This window comes from Hyperolius riggenbachi, chromosome 2 (assembly GCF_040937935.1).
Source record: "Hyperolius riggenbachi isolate aHypRig1 chromosome 2, aHypRig1.pri, whole genome shotgun sequence".
Taxonomy (NCBI): domain Eukaryota; kingdom Metazoa; phylum Chordata; class Amphibia; order Anura; family Hyperoliidae; genus Hyperolius; species Hyperolius riggenbachi.
Window position 1 is genome coordinate 545,057,920 of NC_090647.1, and position 17,798 is coordinate 545,075,717.

Consider the following 17,798-nt stretch of genomic DNA (forward strand, 5'->3'; position numbering starts at 1 on the left):
GAAAAGTTAGTGATACAACTTGTTTAAAGTCCAAGTGAAAATGGGTTGTTATAATATAATAATATGTCATAATAATAAATCCTTTATAATAAAACCCCAAAGTTGCTGCATCCTCCACCGCGGCTGCTTTTTCAGGCCTCTGGGACTGCTGCGACTCCTGATTGGCTGCCCAGCCAGAGGGGGACAGTCCGAAGCCCAGGAGAAAAGGAATGGATAGCGGACTGTTTGCAGAGGGAGGAGGAGACAAATGAACGGAGCTGCCCTGGGTTCTAACACCCGTTAAAATACAGCAAATTCCCCATTACCTGGAATTCAGGCAACCGGAGATCTCAACTAACTGGCATGCCTGAGGTAGAAATCGTGGGCAATACTTTTACAATTGGCTTCAGAAGCAACTTACCGATCCTTCCTGTAGGTCACATCGGCTTTCCGGTGTCCATGCATGGCTCCTGGCGTGTCACCTGACCCAATGTGGGTCAGGTGACATGCTAGGACCCATACACAGAGGAGGTGAGTGGTTTCTGCTGCACAGGGGGAGGTTTGCGCTTTTTTTGGCCAGTTGCTCAAGCAAACGCAAGCACAAGTTTCCGGCATCAGGCGATCACACCTGCGCCGGATATTAGGGGTCTTGCTGTAATAATAATACATTTATGTTCTATAACTAACACAGGGAGATCAAAATTGTATATTTGCCAATAGGAAGTAATTGTTCTATCGCTAATGAAGCTGGTCCTTTAAATAGTTAAAACAAATGTGTACACTATGTATCATGATTTATTTTTATTTACATTTTATAGAAAGGTGAAATAAACAAGATTTCTTAATAAATAAATAAGTCTCTCAGTTCTTCACAGGTTAAATAGTCTAGCAATACACAGTCCAGAATAAGAAAGTGATCATTTCCAGAAACTGGCAGTAGAGTTCTTGCAAAAGTCTTGTTTTCCAGAAGTTAGCGGTAGATCTTGTTGATCCCGTATTCTGCACTCAGACTCTTCTCCTTTGTGCCGGACAGCTCATTGGTGGAGTTGTAAATGGTGTTGACCTTCTGGGTGAAACTGGCATATGGCTCCACTTCTTCCACCATCTAAAAGGAATAACAGAGAAAAAAAAATATTGGTTTACTTGGTGGACATTGATAAACACTTATTCACCATATTAGGCTCAATCCAATTCACTTTTTCACCTAAGTTTTCTCCTAGGGCAGGGATGTTAAGCCGGTCCTACGAGGGCCGAGGTCCGCACACATTTTTGGCACAGCTCAAATGAATTGATGGGACTGAATCAGGAAAGGTGTGGTCCATCAGGTAGAACACATTCCTCTCTTTCTCAGTCCATCCTAAACACTGGCATGGATCTGGCCCTCCAGGCCTGAAATTCAACACCTGTGTCCTAGGAGATCATTTTTCATCTTCTGTTTAAAATAGCATTTCAGCACTTGGCAACTGAAAAAGTCCCAAAAAGTAGGTGAAAAAGTGCTGTCAAAATTATTCGGAGTATTCTGCCTTTGAAAAAGTACATTATTATTCAATTCTCATGTTCTCCTAAGTTTTCTCCTAGGTGATATTTTCACATTTTATCAATAAAATGTCATTTAAGCCAGCAGCAAGCAAGAAAATACTCAGAATAATTTTGACAGTACTTTTTCACTTACTTTTTGGTACTTTTTCAGTTGGAGAGGGCTGGAAAGATATGTTAAACAGTAGATGAAAACATATCTCCTAGGAGAAAACTTAGGAGAAAAAGTGAATTGAGTAAGGTCCACTGTCCAACATTGCCAATTGAAATGTTCTAAATACATTCTTCTCTCCAAGTAGCTAATTTCTACACCAACCCATATATTACAATATTATCTTTCATATGAGCTAATTGTGCCCAATAGCCCAATACTTAATGATGAGCGTAATGACGTAATTACGATTTCGTGAAATTTCGCGTAATTAGTGTAATTACCATTATGGCCGTAAGTACATAATCGTAATGAAGAAGGATTTTGCGAAATTTCGCGTAAGCGTAATGTTCGCATTACAGCCTCAAATTTGGAGAATATATTAAGGAGATCAGGAGGAATAAGAGGAAAAGTTTTTTTTTCAAAAAGACCTTATAGTTTTTGAGAAAATCGATGTTAAAGTTTCAAAGTAAACATGTAAACATTTAAAAACCCGCCGACTTTAACGGTTAATAGCAAAGCCTGCTTAAAGTTTAGGAACACCAAATTCCCAGGGTATATTAAGGGGATCAGTGGGAATAAGAGGAAAAAAATTTTTTAGACCTTATAGTTTTTGAGAAAATCGATTTTTAAGTTTCAAGGGCGAAAATGTCTTTTAAATGCGGAAAATGTCAGTTTTTTTTTTGCACAGGTAACAATAGTGTATTATTTTCATAGATTCCCCCAAGTGGGAAGAGTTTTACTTACTTCGTTCTGAGTGTGGAAAATATAAAAAAAAAACGACTTAGCGTCCCGCACGGACCCTCCCAGACCTCTTTAACCCCTTGTCCCCCATGCAGGCTGTGATAGCCAGAATGCGGAGCACCGGCCGCGTGGGGCTCCGCACCCTGACTATACCAGCCCGCATGGTCCATGGATTGGGAGGTCTCGGAAGGGGAGGGGCAGCCAAGCTTTCCCCTCCCCCTCCGAGCCCTTGTCCAATCCAAGGACAAGGGGCTCTTCTCCACCTCCGATGGGCGGTGGAGGTGGAGGCCGCGATTTCCTGGGGGGGGGGGGGGGGGTTCATGGTGGAATCTGGGAGTCCCTTTAAAAAGGGGTCCCCCAGATGCCCACCCCCCCTCCCAGGAGAAATGAGTATAGAGGTACTTGTACCCCTTACCCATTTCCTTCAAGAGTTAAAAGTAAATAAACACACAGACACTTTGAAAAAGTATTTTAATTGAACAAAAAACATAACTACGAAAAAAGTCCTTTAATCTTAATTAACCATTAATACTTACCTGTCCCTTTAAATAAATGATCCCTCGCAATATCCTCGGAAATGTTCTATCAGTTACAATGTAACAACTTTGTTACATTGTAACTACGCCGCACCCGACGTCACTCGCCGCCGCCGCCGCACCCGCATGGACCCGACAGAGCTCTGAGCTATATAGCTCAGAGCTCTCTAAGCATCTTTGTATTTGGGCTCCAAGGAGCCCCATTGGTCCTTAGCAGACCAATGGGGTTCCTTTAAATCAGAAGGAACCCCATTGGTCTGCTAAGGACCAATGGGGCTCCTTGGAGCCCAAATACAAAGATGCTAAGAGAGCTCTGAGCTATATAGCTCAGAGCTCTGTCGGGTCCGTGCGGGACGCTAAGTCCCCGCCGCCTCCCGCTGTCCACCCCGCCCACATCTGTCACCCACATGTCACCCACATGTTGGTGACATGTGGGTGACATGTGCGAGAGGCGGGGTGGACAGCGGGAGGCGGCGGGGACTTAGCGTCCCGCACGGACCCTCCCGCTGTCCACCCCGCCCACATCTGTCACCCACATGTCACCCACATGTGGGTGACATGTGGGTGACATGTGGGAGAGGCTGGGTGGACAGCGGGAGGCGGCGGGGACTTAGCGTCCCGCACGGACCCGACAGAGCTCTGAGCTATATAGCTCAGAGCTCTCTTAGCATCTTTGTATTTGGGCTCCAAGGAGCCCCATTGGTCCTTAGCAGACCAATGGGGTTCCTTCTGATTTAAAGGAACCCCATTGGTCTGCTAAGGACCAATGGGGCTCCTTGGAGCCCAAATACAAAGATGCTTAGAGAGCTCTGAGCTATATAGCTCAGAGCTCTGTCGGGTGCGGCGGCGGCGGCGAGTGACGTCGGGTGCGGCGTAGTTACAATGTAACAAAGTTGTTACATTGTAATAACTTTGTTACATTGTAACTGATAGAACATTTCCGAGGATATTGCGAGGGATCATTTATTTAAAGGGACAGGTAAGTATTAATGGTTAATTAAGAATATTAAAGGACTTTTTTCGTGGTTATGTTTTTTGTTCAATTAAAATACTTTTTCAAAGTGTCTGTGTGTTTATTTACTTTTAACTCTTAAAGGAAATGGGTAAGGGGTACAAGTACCTCTATACTCATTTCTCCTGGGAGGGGGGGTGGGTATCTGGGGGACCCCTTTTTAAAGGGGACTCCCAGATTCCACCATGAACCCCCCCCCCCCAGGAAATCGCGGCCTCCACCTCCACCGCCCATCGGAGGTGGAGAAGAGCCCCTTGTCCTTGGATTGGACACGGGCTCGGAGGGGGAGGGGAAAGCTTGGCTGCCCCTCCCCTTCCGAGACCCCCCAATCCATGGACCATGCGGGCTGGTATAGTCAGGGTGCGGAGCCCCACGCGGCCGGTGCTCCGCATTCTGGCTATCCCAGCCTGCATGGGGGACAAGGGGTTAAAGAGGTCTGGGAGGGGGGACCCTTACGTCGTTTTTTTTTTTTTATATTTCCCACACTCAGAACGAAGTAAGTAAAACTCTTCCCACTTGGGGGAATCTATGAAAATAATACACTATTGTTACCTGTGCAAAAAAACTGACATTTTCCGCATTTAAAAGACATTTTTGCCCTTGAAACTTAAAAATCGATTTTCTCAAAAACTATAAGGTCTTTTTGAAAAAAAAATTTTTCCTCTTATTCCCACTGATCCCCTTAATATACCCTGGGAATTTGGTGTTCCTAAACTTTAAGCAGGCTTTGCTATTAACCGTTAAAGTCGGCGGGTTTTTAAATGTATACATTTTTACTTTGAAACTTTAACATCGATTTTCTCAAAAACTATAAGGTCTTTTTGAAAAAAAAAATTTCCTCTTATTCCTCCTGATCTCCTTAATATATTCTCCAAATTTGAGGCTCTTAGCATTTAAGGGGGCTTTGCTATTAACCCTTAAAGTCGGCGGCTTTTTTATATTATACGGAGTGTTACGGTTTAACGCGAAATTACGGTAGCGTTTAATGCGGAATTACGGCATGAACGAAACGCGAAATTACGCGTTGAAAATTACGCTTATGGTATTTTCAATTACGATTTTAATGGCAATTACGCTACCGCAATTTCGCATCGTAATCGCAAATTTCGCATGCGTAATTATAGTAATGCGAAATTACTAAAATTTCGGCTCAACTCTACCAATACTAGGTCACAGTTGGCTTAATTGATAAATATATTAGATCTAGACACCCCAGGAACCTACACCAGGATTTTATTTATAGATTACAGCTCTGCATTTAATACCATAATGCCATCTCTGCTACACAGCAAGCTCTCCCAGCTACACATACCTGAATCCATCTACAAATGGATAACTGATTTCCTAACCGTTAGGAGACAGCGTGTTAGACTTGGTAAACACACATCAAGCTCTCTGACCGTCAGTACTGGTGCACCCCAGGGCTGTGTGCTTTCCCCACTGCTCTACTCACTGTACACCAATGACTGCATCTCCACAGATCCATCTGTTAAGGTTCTGAAGTTTGCAGACGACACAACAGTAGTTGGTCTCATACAAAACGGGGATGAATCTGCATACAGGCATGTGGTGGGACAGCTTTCCTCCTGGTGCAGCAGCAACAACTTGGAACTAAATGCTCTCAAAACCATGGAGATGATAATAGACTTTAGGAGATCTCCCCCCCAGCACCTCCCCTTAACCATAAATGGATCCACAATAACCCAGGTAGAGTCATTCAAGTTTCTTGGGTCCCTGGTCTCACACAACCTAAAATGGGATAACAATACGGCCACTATTGTCAAGAAAGCGCAACAGAGGATGTACCATCTACGGCAGCTGGAAAAGTTTGGCCTACCTCAAAATTTAATGGTGCAGTTCTACACTGCAATTATTGAATCCACCATAACATCATCTATGACTGTATGGTTCAGCTCCTGCTAAGCATTAGAAAAGGGGAGGCTGCAGCGCATCATCCGAACAGCGGAAAGTATAATTGGCTGTAGCTTACCTTCCCTGCAGGATCTTTACGCTAGCAGGTGCAGAAAAAGAGCAACCAAAATTGCCTCTGACCCCTCTCACCCAGCTCACTCCATCTTCCAGCACATGCCCTCAGGAGTAAGATTCCAGTCAATCGCTACCAAAACCTCCAGACACAGGAACAGCTTTTTTCCTCAAGCGGTAGCCATACTTAATGCTGAACCACGTTAGAGCTGCTAGGACTTGATAGTAATCAGCACAGAACTGTAAATGAACAATTCTCACATTGCTTACTGCCACTATACTTATAATGTCCTTGACTTGTAATATACACACTGTCTGTCCTTGTATTGTTTTTGTTTGTGTTTGTTAAGCAACTGCCAAGACAAATTCCTTGTAGGTGCAAACTTACTTGGCGAAATAAAATTGATTCTGATTCTGATTAAAAGTGGAACTTCAACATTTACTTATTTCTTTTTGTTTTTTACTGGATGTGGAAATAAGTTCATAAAGGTGTATCGTGTTTTTAATCTAACCATTAATATTTGGTCTTACATCGTCAGGCATCGGCATCATGCATGCGAGCAGCTCTGGTGATGATGTGCTCTGTGCACAAGAACTTGTGAGTGTCCGTCTGCTTGTGTAGATGCATAGGGAGTAGTGTTGGGCGAACACCTAGATGTTCGGGTTCACGAACGTTCGCCGAACATCGCCGCGATGTTCGGGTGTTCGCGCCGAACTCCGAACATAATGGAAGTCAATGGGGACCCGAACTTTTGTGCTTTGTAAAGCTTCCTTACATGCTACATACCCCAAATTAGCAGGGTATGTGCACCTTGGGAGTGGGTACAAGGGGGAAAAAATATTTGAAAAAGAGCTTATAGTTTTTGAGAAAATTGATTGTAAAGTTTCAAAGGAAAAACTGTCTTTTAAATGTGGAAAATGTGATGTTTCTTTGCACAGGTAACATGCTTTTTGTCGCCATGCAGTCATAAATGTAATACAGAGAAGAGGTTCCAGGAAAAGGGACCGGTAACGCTAACCCAGCACCAGCAGCAGCACACGTGATGGAACAGGAGGAGGCGCAGGAGGAGAAGGCCACGCTTTTTGAGACACAACAACCCAGGCCTTGCATGAGGACAAGAAGCGTGCGGATAGCATGCTTTTTACCGCCATGCAGTCATAAATGTAATAAAGATAAGAGGTTCAATAAACAGGGACCGGGCGGCAACGCTAACCCAGCAGCAGCAGACGGGATGGAACAGGAGGAGGCGCAGGAGGAGAAGGCCACACTTTGTGAGACACAACAACCCAGGCCTTGCATGAGGACAAGAAGCGTGCGGATAGCATGCTTTTTACCGCCATGCAGTCATAAATGTAATAAAGATAAGAGGTTCCATAAACAGGGACCGGGCGGCAACGCTAACCCAGCAGCAGCAGACGTGATGGAACAGGAGGAGGAGGCGCAGGAGGAGAAGGCCACGCTTTGTGAGACACAACAACCCAGGCCTTGCATGAGGACAAGAAGCGTGCGGATAGCATGCTTTTTACCGCCATGCAGTCATAAATGTAATAAAGATAAGAGGTTCAATAAACAGGGACCGGGCGGCAACGCTAACCCAGCAGCAGCAAACGTGATGGAACAGGAGGAGGCGCAGGAGGAGAAGGCCACGCTTTGTGAGACACAACAACCCAGGCCTTGCATGAGGACAAGAAGCGTGCGGATAGCATGCTTTTTACCGCCATGCAGTCATAAATGTAATAAAGATAAGAGGTTCAATAAACAGGGACCGGGCGGCAACGCTAACCCAGCAGCAGCAGACGTGATGGAACAGGAGGAGGCGCAGGAGGAGAAGGCCACGCTTTGAGACACAACAACCCAGGCCTTGCATGAGGACAAAAAGCGTGCAGATATAGCAGCAATGCTTTTGCCGCCATGCAGTCATAAATGTAATAAAGATAAGAGGTTCCATAAACAGGGACCGGCAACGCTAACCCAGCAGCAGCAGCACATGTGATGGAACAGGAGCAGGCGCAGGAGGAGAAGGCCATGCTTTTTTAGACACAACAACACAGGCCTTGCATGAGGACAAAAAGCGTGCGGATATAGCAGCAATGCTTTTTGCCGCCATGCAGTCATAAATGTAATAAAGATGAGAGGTTCAATAAACAGGGACCGGAAACGCTAAACCATCCCAGATTTTCATTGGTCATGTTACTTGGTTGGGGTCCTGGAGTGTTGCGTAGTCGTTTCCAATCCAGGATTGATTCATTTTAATTTGAGTCAGACGGTCTGCATTTTCTGTGGAGAGGCGGATACGCCGATCTGTGATGATGCCTCCGGCAGCACTGAAACAGCGTTCCGACATAACGCTGGCTGCCGGGCAAGCCAGCACCTCTATTGCGTACATTGCCAGTTCGTGCCAGGTGTCTAGCTTCGATACCCAATAGTTGAAGGGTGCAGATGGATTGTTCGACACAGCTACGCCATCTGACATGTAGTCCTTGACCATCTTCTCCAGGCGATCGGTGTTGGAGGTGGATCTGCACGCTTGCTGTTCAGTGGGCTGCTGCTGCATGGGTGTCAGAAAATTTTCCCACTCCAAGGACACTGCCGATACCATTCCCTTTTGGGCACTAGCTGTGGCTTGCGTTGTTTGCTGCCCTCCTGGTCGTCCTGGGTTTGCGGAAGTCAGTCTGTCGGCGTACAACTGGCTAGAGGAGGGGGAGGATGTCAATCTCCTCTCTAAAGTCTCCACAAGGGCCTGCTGGTATTCTTCCATTTTGACCTGTCTGACTCTTTCTTCAAGCAGTTTTGGAACATTGTGTTTGTACCGTGGATCCAGAAGGGTATAAACCCAGTAATTGGTGTTGTCCAGAATGCGCACAATGCGTGGGTCGCGTTCAATGCAGTCTAGCATGAATTGAGCCATGTGTGCAAGAGTCCTACCAGAATCCTCATCATCCTCTTGTGAGCGTTGTGATAGTTGTTGTGATGCATCATAGTCGTCACCTTCCTCCTGGTCTGCTTCTGCTGACCATTCGCGCTGAATTGTGGAAGTCCAACGTGCACCGCTCTGGCCCTCGTCAGTGGTGGCAGGAAATTCCTGCTCCAACTCCAGCTGTTCCTCCTCCTCTTCTTCGTCATAGCTGCTGGGGCCAGCGTTTCCTGAGGCGGATGGCCTGATGTTGGTACCATCACGCTGATCGTTTTCTCCTTCAGATTCCCCCAGTTGCATCATGACAGCTGTTTCCTTGATTTTCAACATTGACCTCTTCAGTAAACACAGCAGTGGTATGGTAATGCTGACTGAAGAGTTGTCACTGCTCACAAGCAACGTGGATTGCTCAAAATTTTGGAGGACTTGGCAGAGGTCCAACATGTTGGCCCAATCGGATCCACAGAAGCTTGGCAGCTGTCCGGATGCGCCTCGGTACTGCGCCGTCATGTACTGGACCACTGCACTCTTCTGCTCGCAAAAGCGGGCTAGCATGTGCAGCGTAGAATTCCAGCGCGTAGGGACATCACACAGCAAGCGATGGTGGGGGAGATTGAAGCGCTCCTGCATCTTGGCGAGTGCCCCCGAAGCAGTACTGGAATTTCTACAATGTTTGGCCACTCGACGCACCTTCAACAGAAGATCGGGCACGCCTGGGTACGTCCTCAGGAACCGCTGAACTACTAGGTTCATCACGTGCGCCAGGCAAGGGATGTGTGTCAGCTTAGCCAACCTTAAAGCGCGAATGAGATTACTCCCATTATCACACGCAACCATGCCCGGTTTCAGGTCCAGCGGTGCCAGCCACAAATCCGTCTGTTCCTTTATTCCCCTCCAAATTTCCTCCCCTGTGTGCTGCTTATCCCCAAGGCAGATCAGCTTCAGCAACGCTTGCTGACGCATGCCAACAGCTGTGCTGCACTGCTTCCACGATCCTACTGCTGCTGTTGCTGGGTTAGCGTTTCCGGATGAGGTACAGCTTTGAGATGCGTTGGAGGAGAAGGTGTCAGAAAGGTAGGTGCTGCTGTTATCCAGTGGGAGGGACGGCGGTGCAGCTGTTTGCGGCGTGGGCAACACCCGCGCCGTAGCAGGTGAGGAATCGCTGCCAGGCTCCACAAGGTTCACCCAGTGCGCGGTAAGGGAGATGTATCGACCCTGGCCGAACGCACTCGTCCAGGTGTCAGTGGTGAGGTAAACCTTGCAGGCAACGGCATTCTTCAAGCTTCGGGTTATTTTGCTGACCACGTGCTTATGCAACTCAGGCACTGCAGAGCGCGCAAAGTGGTAGCGGCTGGGAACCACGTAACGTGGGATGGCCACTGACATCATGCCCTTGAAGCTGTTTGTCTCCACCACTCGATATGGCAGCATTTCGCAGGCCAGAAGCTTGGCTATGCTGGCTGTTACTTCCACGGCTCGGGGGTCATTTGCTGGCAATTTCCTCTTGCGCTCAAACATCTCCGAGACAGACAACTGAACCGTAGGGCTGCACACTGAAGGGCTGTTGGTTGTTGTGTTTGATGAACACTGGGAGACCTCAAGAGCACTACTCCGGAAAGTGACAGTGTCAGCGTCGTCTGATGTTTGCGAATGTTGTGAACCACGCAATGGCTGGGCTACTGCTGCTGCTGAGGCGGGTCTGGTGGTGAGTCTGGTGAACCCAAGGGAGGCAGTGTTGCTGGTACCCTGTCCAGTCGCGTTTGCCCACAGAGTGGGATGTTTTTGATAGAATGTGGCGGCTCATGCTGGTGGTGGAGAGGTTGTTAATACTTTTCCCCCTGCTCAGGTGGGTCTTGCACACCTTGCAAATCGCCATGGTAACATCCTCAGTGCAGTCTTCAAAGAAAGCCCAGACTTTGGAGCACCTGCCTTGCTGGCGATTTCTGTTTGCGCCTCTTTTGCCTCTCACTTGAACTTCCACGCTTGTGGTGCCTGAAATTGCGCGCCGCCTACCTTGTGGCACAAGGCGAACTCGTGCAGCAGTGGGTTCTTCAACAGACTCATCTGTGCTGCTGCTACGACGGCGATGTTCTCGTTCACAAACAAAATCTGGGTCTATGTCCACATTGTCCATACCCTCCTCTTCCATCTCCTCAAACTCGTCATATGTCATTGTGGGGGGCCGCCGCCGTGGAGTAGAGCTCCCCAGAACAACCTCTGCGCAGCTCACTCCGTCGTCTTCCAGAGCTTCTCGGCCGACCTTCCTGCAATTGCAACCCCTCCTGCCCAACTTGCTCTGGGATTTGGGTTACAAAGTCCTCGGACTCGCCTTGTATTTCAGTGCCCGGTGCATTTCCCACAGTTAATGGTTGTGAATCCGGGCACAACATTTCTGGCTGTTCCTCCATTGACCTTTCAAAGGTGGAAGTTTGTTGGCCTGGGAATAGCTCCTGCAAATACCCCATTGTGTCCTGAGGTAATTCATCGGACTGGTTATCTGGCAGTTGTGTGCGTGGTGTCGCTGCCGGTTGTGTCAGCTTTGTGCCCACTGGCTCCTTGTAACTGGCTGAGGACTCGGACCTCGTACATGATGTGCTGGTGCTGCTTAACCCACTGCTGGACGCTTGAGAGGTCATCCAAGTAATTATCTGGTCCTGTTCTTTTGGATCTGTGAGGGTTGTTGTCCTGGATAACATGGGCGGTATTGAGTGGGTTTTCTTGGGTGCTCCCCTGTGGCCTGTACGTGAACCGTCAGGGGAAACACCTCGTCCCTTGCCCCTCCCTCTTTCACCGGATTACTTCCTCATTTCACTTATCCTTAAAGTACACGCTGACTGGCAGCAGTACAGTGGCAGTACAGAAATGCTATACAGTGGTGGGTGAGCGGTGTACCACTATTGCCAGCAGCGACACAGAGCACAATGCTATACAGTGGCGGGTGAGCTGTGTGCTACTGTTCCCAGGCCCAGCAGACACAGAGTGGAAGTAAACACAATGCTATATAGTCTGGCTGAGCGGTGTACACAGAGTGGCAGTACACACAATTCTATATAGTCTGGCTGAGCGGTGTACACAAAGTGGCAGTACACACAATGCTATATAGTCTGGCTGAGCCGTGTACACAGAGTGGCAGTAAACAATGCTATATAGTCTGGCTGAGCGGTGTACACAGAGTGGCAGTACACTCAATTCTATATAGTCTGGCTGAGCGGTGTACACAGAGTGGCAGTACACACAATGCTATATAGTCTGACTGAGCCGTGTACACAGAGTGGCAGTAAACAATGCTATATACTCTGGCTGAGCCGTGTACACAGAGTGGCAGTAAACAATGCTATATAGTCTGGCTGAGCGGTGTACACAGAGTGGCAGTACACACAATGCTATATAGTCTGGCTGAGCCGTGTACACAGAGTGGCAGTAAACAATGCTATATAGTGTGGCTGAGCCGTGTACACAGAGTGGCAGTAAACAATGCTATATATAGCGTGGCTGAGCGAGGTACACAGTGGCAGTACACACAATGCTATATAGTGTGGCTGAGCGAGCGGTGTACTACTGTTCCCAGCAGCGACACACAATGCTATATAGTCTGGCTGAGCGGTGTACACAGAGTGGCAGTAAACAATGCTATATATAGCGTGGCTGAGCGAGGTACACAGTGGCAGTACACACAATGCTATATAGTGTGGCTGAGCGAGCGGTGTACTACTGTTCCCAGCAGCGACACACAATGCTATATAGTGTGGCTGAGACGTGTACACAGAGTGGCAGTAAACAATGCTATATAGTCTGGCTGAGCGGTGTACACAGAGTGGCAGTACACACAATGCTATATAGTCTGGCTGAGCCGTGTACACAGAGTGGCAGTACACACAATGCTATATAGTCTGGCTGTGCGAGCGGTGTACTACTGTTCCCAGCAGCGACACACAATGCTATATAGTGTGGCTGAGACGTGTACACAGAGTGGCAGTAAACAATGCTATATAGTCTGGCTGAGCGGTGTACACAGAGTGGCAGTACACACAATGCTATATAGTCTGGCTGAGCCGTGTACACAGAGTGGCAGTACACACAATGCTATATAGTCTGGCTGAGCAGTGTACACAGAGTGGCACTGGCAGTACACACAATGCTATATAGTCTGGCTGAGCGGTGTACACAGAGTGGCAGTAAACAATGCTATATATAGCGTGGCTGAGCGAGGTACACAGTGGCAGTACACACAATGCTATATAGTGTGGCTGAGCGAGCGGTGTACTACTGTTCCCAGCAGCGACACACAATGCTATATAGTGTGGCTGAGCCGTGTACACAGAGTGGCAGTAAACAATGCTATATAGTCTGGCTGAGCGGTGTACACAGAGTGGCAGTACACACAATGCTATATAGTCTGGCTGAGTGGTGTACACAGATTGGCACTGGCAGTACACACAATGCTATATAGTCTGGCTGAGCGGTGTACACAGAGTGGCAGTGCACACAATGCTATATAGTCTGGCTGAGCCGTGTACACAGAGTGGCAGTAAACAATGCTATATATAGCGTGGCTGAGCGAGGTACACAGTGGCAGTACACACAATGCTATATAGTCTGGCTGAGCAGTGTACACAGAGTGGCAGTAAACACAATGCTATATATAGCGTGGCTGAGCGAGGTACACAGTGGCAGTAAACAATGCTATATATAGTGTGGCTGAGCGAGCGGTGTACTACTGTTCCAAGCAGCGACACACAATGACTGAGGGGACCCCTGGCTAGCGTGGCTGGAGAGCGAACTACCCTGCCTGCCTACCCAAAGCTAAACCCACAGAGAAATGGCGGAGATATGACGTGGTTCGGGTATTTATTTACCCGAACCACGTGACCGTTCGGCCAATCAGAGCGCGTTCGGGCCCGAACCACGTGACCCGTTCGGCCAATCACAGCGCTAGCCGAACGTTCGGGGAACGTTCGGCCATGCGCTCTTAGTTCGGCCATGCGGCCGAACGGTTTGGCCGAGCACCGTCAGGTGTTCGGCCGAACTCGAACATCACCCGAACAGGGTGATGTTCTGCAGAACCCGAACAGTGGCGAACACTGTTCGCCCAACACTAATAGGGAGCAATGTGTGTGAGATCCTGCAAGCACAAACCTCAATGGACACACGTGTGGTTGGTTGTTGGGGCGTTTAAGGTGACTAGATGTTCATTTGTGGACCTGCTTTGTTTCTGTGACCCGTATTTCTGTTGTTGAATAGGTTTCTTGATTAGACTTGTTGGCTTGCTTGACCTCACCTTTTTTCTTGTCGCTTGCTTGGTTTACCAGCCCCATTGGCAACTCTTGTCCAAACCAATGATGGCTTTTAAGCCTCCTACCCTTGGCTTGGCTGCAGACTGTCTCTAGCTCCTTATTCTTGGCTGAGAACGACACTGGCATCTGACCCCTGCTTTGTCTACAGCTATCTGCGCTTGCCTTACCCTCACTCTTCCTCACCATCTCTGTACTGCCTGTCCTCATAGCCTTGCCAGTCCTGTCTGGGTGGGATTCAACCTGGGATATGAATGTCAGCTCCAAAACATGCTCACTCAAACTTTGAACAAAAAGAAAAAAGGAACATAAATATGTACTTTTTTAAATAAAATATTATTATATGGATACTTTGACTTGTTTTTTGAGTTTATTCTGGTTTGAAAGAATGGAAATGGAGACCAGAAATGTTTCACAAGAAACCATTGTTATAGGACAGAGTATAGGTCAACCTCCTGTATGAAAGGTCTCTTCCATATAGGAGGTAAGTACTTCTGCTGATATAAACATTTAACTAGTGATGACAAAAATGTGTCATTTGGGGATTTTTTCTGTTTGGATCCTATATCAGGCTTATCCTCCAGGTAATAACTGAATTCACTCTAGCAATCACAATGCTACTCACACCACTCTGTCCTAAAAGCTTTGTAAGTGTCACTTGATCCATCAATTTCTACATTATACAGAGACTCTAGCTCTATAGACACCTGATGACTATAGCTTTATAGACGCCTGATGACTGTAGCTTTATAGGCTCCCGATGACTGCAGCTTTATAGACCCCTGATTACTAGCTCTATAGACCCCTGATGACTGTAGCTCTATAGACGCCTGATGACTGTAGCTTTATAGGCTCCCGATGACTGCAGCTTTATAGACCCCTGATTACTAGCTCTCTAGACCACTGATGACTGTAGCTCTTTAGACCCCTGATGACTGTAGCTCTTTAGACCCCCAATGGCTGTAGCTCTATTGACCCCTGATGACTGTAGCTCTTTAGACCCCTGATGACTGTAGCTCTATAGACCCCTGATGACTGTAGCTCTATAGACCCCTGATGACTGTAGCTCTATAGACCCCTGATGACTGTAGCTCTATAGACTTGATGACTGTAGCTCTATAGACCCCTGATGACTGTAGCTCTATAGACCCCTGATGACTGTAGCTCTATAGACCCCCGATGGCTGTAGCTCTATAGACCCTGGAAAGGGGGAAATTAGCAAAACAGGATCTGGGAAATGTTATCATTTCTTACCACTGTGGGATTTTCTGTTAACGCTGAATTGTCTCCTTTTTTATTCTCAAAAAGATTTCTGCAAAGAAAACAGAACATTTTAGTATTCTTGTCTATTAATATATAGTTTCTCAAGCTCAGATAAAACACACATGAAGAAGGGTAGAGGTGCACAAAAATAAATATCTCTCAGCAGAGTGTACGTTATAAAGACAAAAATAAATACATGAGGTATCTTTCCTCTACAGATGATCCAACCCAGAAAAACAAGGTTTTAGATCAGGTAAGGTTTATTCAAGCACAATTTAAAAAGACAATGCGTTTCTGGGGTCCATGCTCGCTTCCTCAGGTCAATAAAGTGAGGGAATTCAGTTTGCAGCCTGGGTGCCACAACACACATGATAGCAAAACTACAGTTTAGGATAACATACATTTTTAAAAATGTTTCTCCCAACTTCGCATTCTCTGTATAGTTATCCAGCCTGCTTTACACCCAAAATAATGTGATCCCTGATCTGCCATATTCTGCTAGTGCTGGCAGCTACCATTGTGCATAATAATGCAGGGTGGAAATTATGACTCTAGTTCTGCTACAAATGAATTTAAAATGTACAGACATCCGTTTCACAATTTTTCTACTACTGTAAATTGACAAATTAAAGTGTAATTAAAGAGACTCTGTAACAAAAATTTCATCCTGTTTTCTACCATCCTACAAGTTCCTAATCCTATTCTAATGTGCTCTGGCTTACTGCAGCACTTTCTACTATTACCATCTCTGTAATAAATCAGCTTATCTTTCCCCTGTCGGACTTGTCGCCCTGTGTCTGGAAGGCTGCCAAGTCTTTAGTGTTGTGCTTCTGTGATGCAAGCCCCCCTCCAGGCTCCCTCTATGCACACTGCCTGTGTGTTATTTAGATTAGGGCAGCTTCTCTCTGCTCTCTTATCTTTTACAAGCTGGATAAATCGTCCTCTGAGCTGGCTGGGCTTTCACATAGTTAGGAATTACAGACACGGGCAGAGCTGTCTGCAGGAAGAAACAGCCTGTCACTCTTCAGTGGGTGAGAGCTGCAGGGGGAAAGAAACACACAAATGATCTCTTGAGATTCAAAAGGAATGCTGTATACAGCCTGCTTGTGTATGGATGTATTTTCTATGTGTGGACATACTGTACATCAACCTACTTCCTGTTTTGGTGGCCATTTTGTTTGTTTACAAACAAACTTTTTAAAACTGTTTTTAACCACTTTTAATGCGGCGAGGAGCGGCGAAATTGTGACAGAGGGTAATAGGAGATGTCCCCTAACGCACTGGTATGTTTACTTTTGTGCGATTTTAACAATACAGATTCTCTTTAAGGTGAAATTGACAGAGCCTGTCATGAAAATAGGTTGCAGGAAAGACCTGTAACCACCACTTGAGCTTATGGGGCTATAACCACATAACCAGCATATCAGGACAGGCTCTGTCTCAGGGTTAAATATTTGCCTGTCCTGTTGTCAAGAAGACACACCAAGTATATAACATACAGTGCTGCCCGTTATTATTTATGCTCCTGGCAAATTTTGACTTAAAGTTACTTTTATTCAGACAGCAAGTGATTTTTTGATAGGAAATGACAGGTGTCTCCCAAAAGATAATAAGACAATGTACGAGAGGCATTATTGTGGGGAAAAAAAAAATCTCAGCTTTTATTTACATTTGAGCAAAGATTGTCCAGTCCAAAATTATTCATACCCTTCAAAGTCTGTGAGAAAATCCAAAGTAATATATAATATTCCAAATAGTTCACGCTGTTCTAAAGCATCATAATTACCCTGATAAGAACAGCTGTTTTAATCAACTCAACAGGTGAAAAGCAGCAGCTCTCTGCAGTTGATTTGTGGACAGTTATGGCTAAGACAGAGGAGCTCAGTGAGGACCTGCAGCTGCGCATTGAAGCTGCTCACAAGTCAGGAGAGTGCTACAAGGCCATTTCTAAAAGTTCCAGTGGCTACAGTGCAAAGTATTATTAAAAAATACAAGATGTTCCACACTGTGGAAAATCTCAGATGACATAGTTGGAAGCCAAAAGTGACACCTGTGCTGGCCAGGAGGATAGGTGAAAAAGAATCCAAGGCTCACCACCAAGGCCATCCTGGTGAATCTGGGCTCTGCTGGTGGCAATGTTTCAAGGCAGACAATCCAACGGACACTGCACACTGCTGGATTCCACGGATGCAGACCAAGGAGGACGCCACTTCTCCAGATAAGGCACACAAAAGCTTGCTTGGCCTTTGCAAATGCTCATCTGGACAAAGAAGAAGACTTCTGGTCTTCTGTGTTATGGTCAGATGAAAATTGAATTGTTTGGTCACAATGATGTTTCCTTCATTTGGCTTATAAAAGGAGAAGCCTTCAACCCAAAGAACACCAACC

The 17,798-nt window shown here is 46.5% G+C and overlaps 1 protein-coding gene across 1 annotated transcript in view; it reads right to left on the reverse strand.

Annotated features, from left to right (window-relative positions):
* Positions 1 to 841: 841 nt before the first annotated feature.
* The window catches only part of LOC137545103 (cell surface glycoprotein CD200 receptor 1-A-like), a 67,491-nt gene continuing 50,534 nt past the window's right edge, over positions 842 to 17,798 (reverse strand). The window contains exons 5-6 of the mRNA XM_068266213.1: positions 15,402 to 15,459; positions 842 to 1,084 (exon numbers count right to left, since the gene is read on the reverse strand). Coding sequence (XP_068122314.1) covers positions 950 to 1,084; positions 15,402 to 15,459 — 193 coding nt within the window. The 3' untranslated portion in view covers positions 842 to 949. The remainder of the gene's footprint in view (positions 1,085 to 15,401; positions 15,460 to 17,798) is intronic.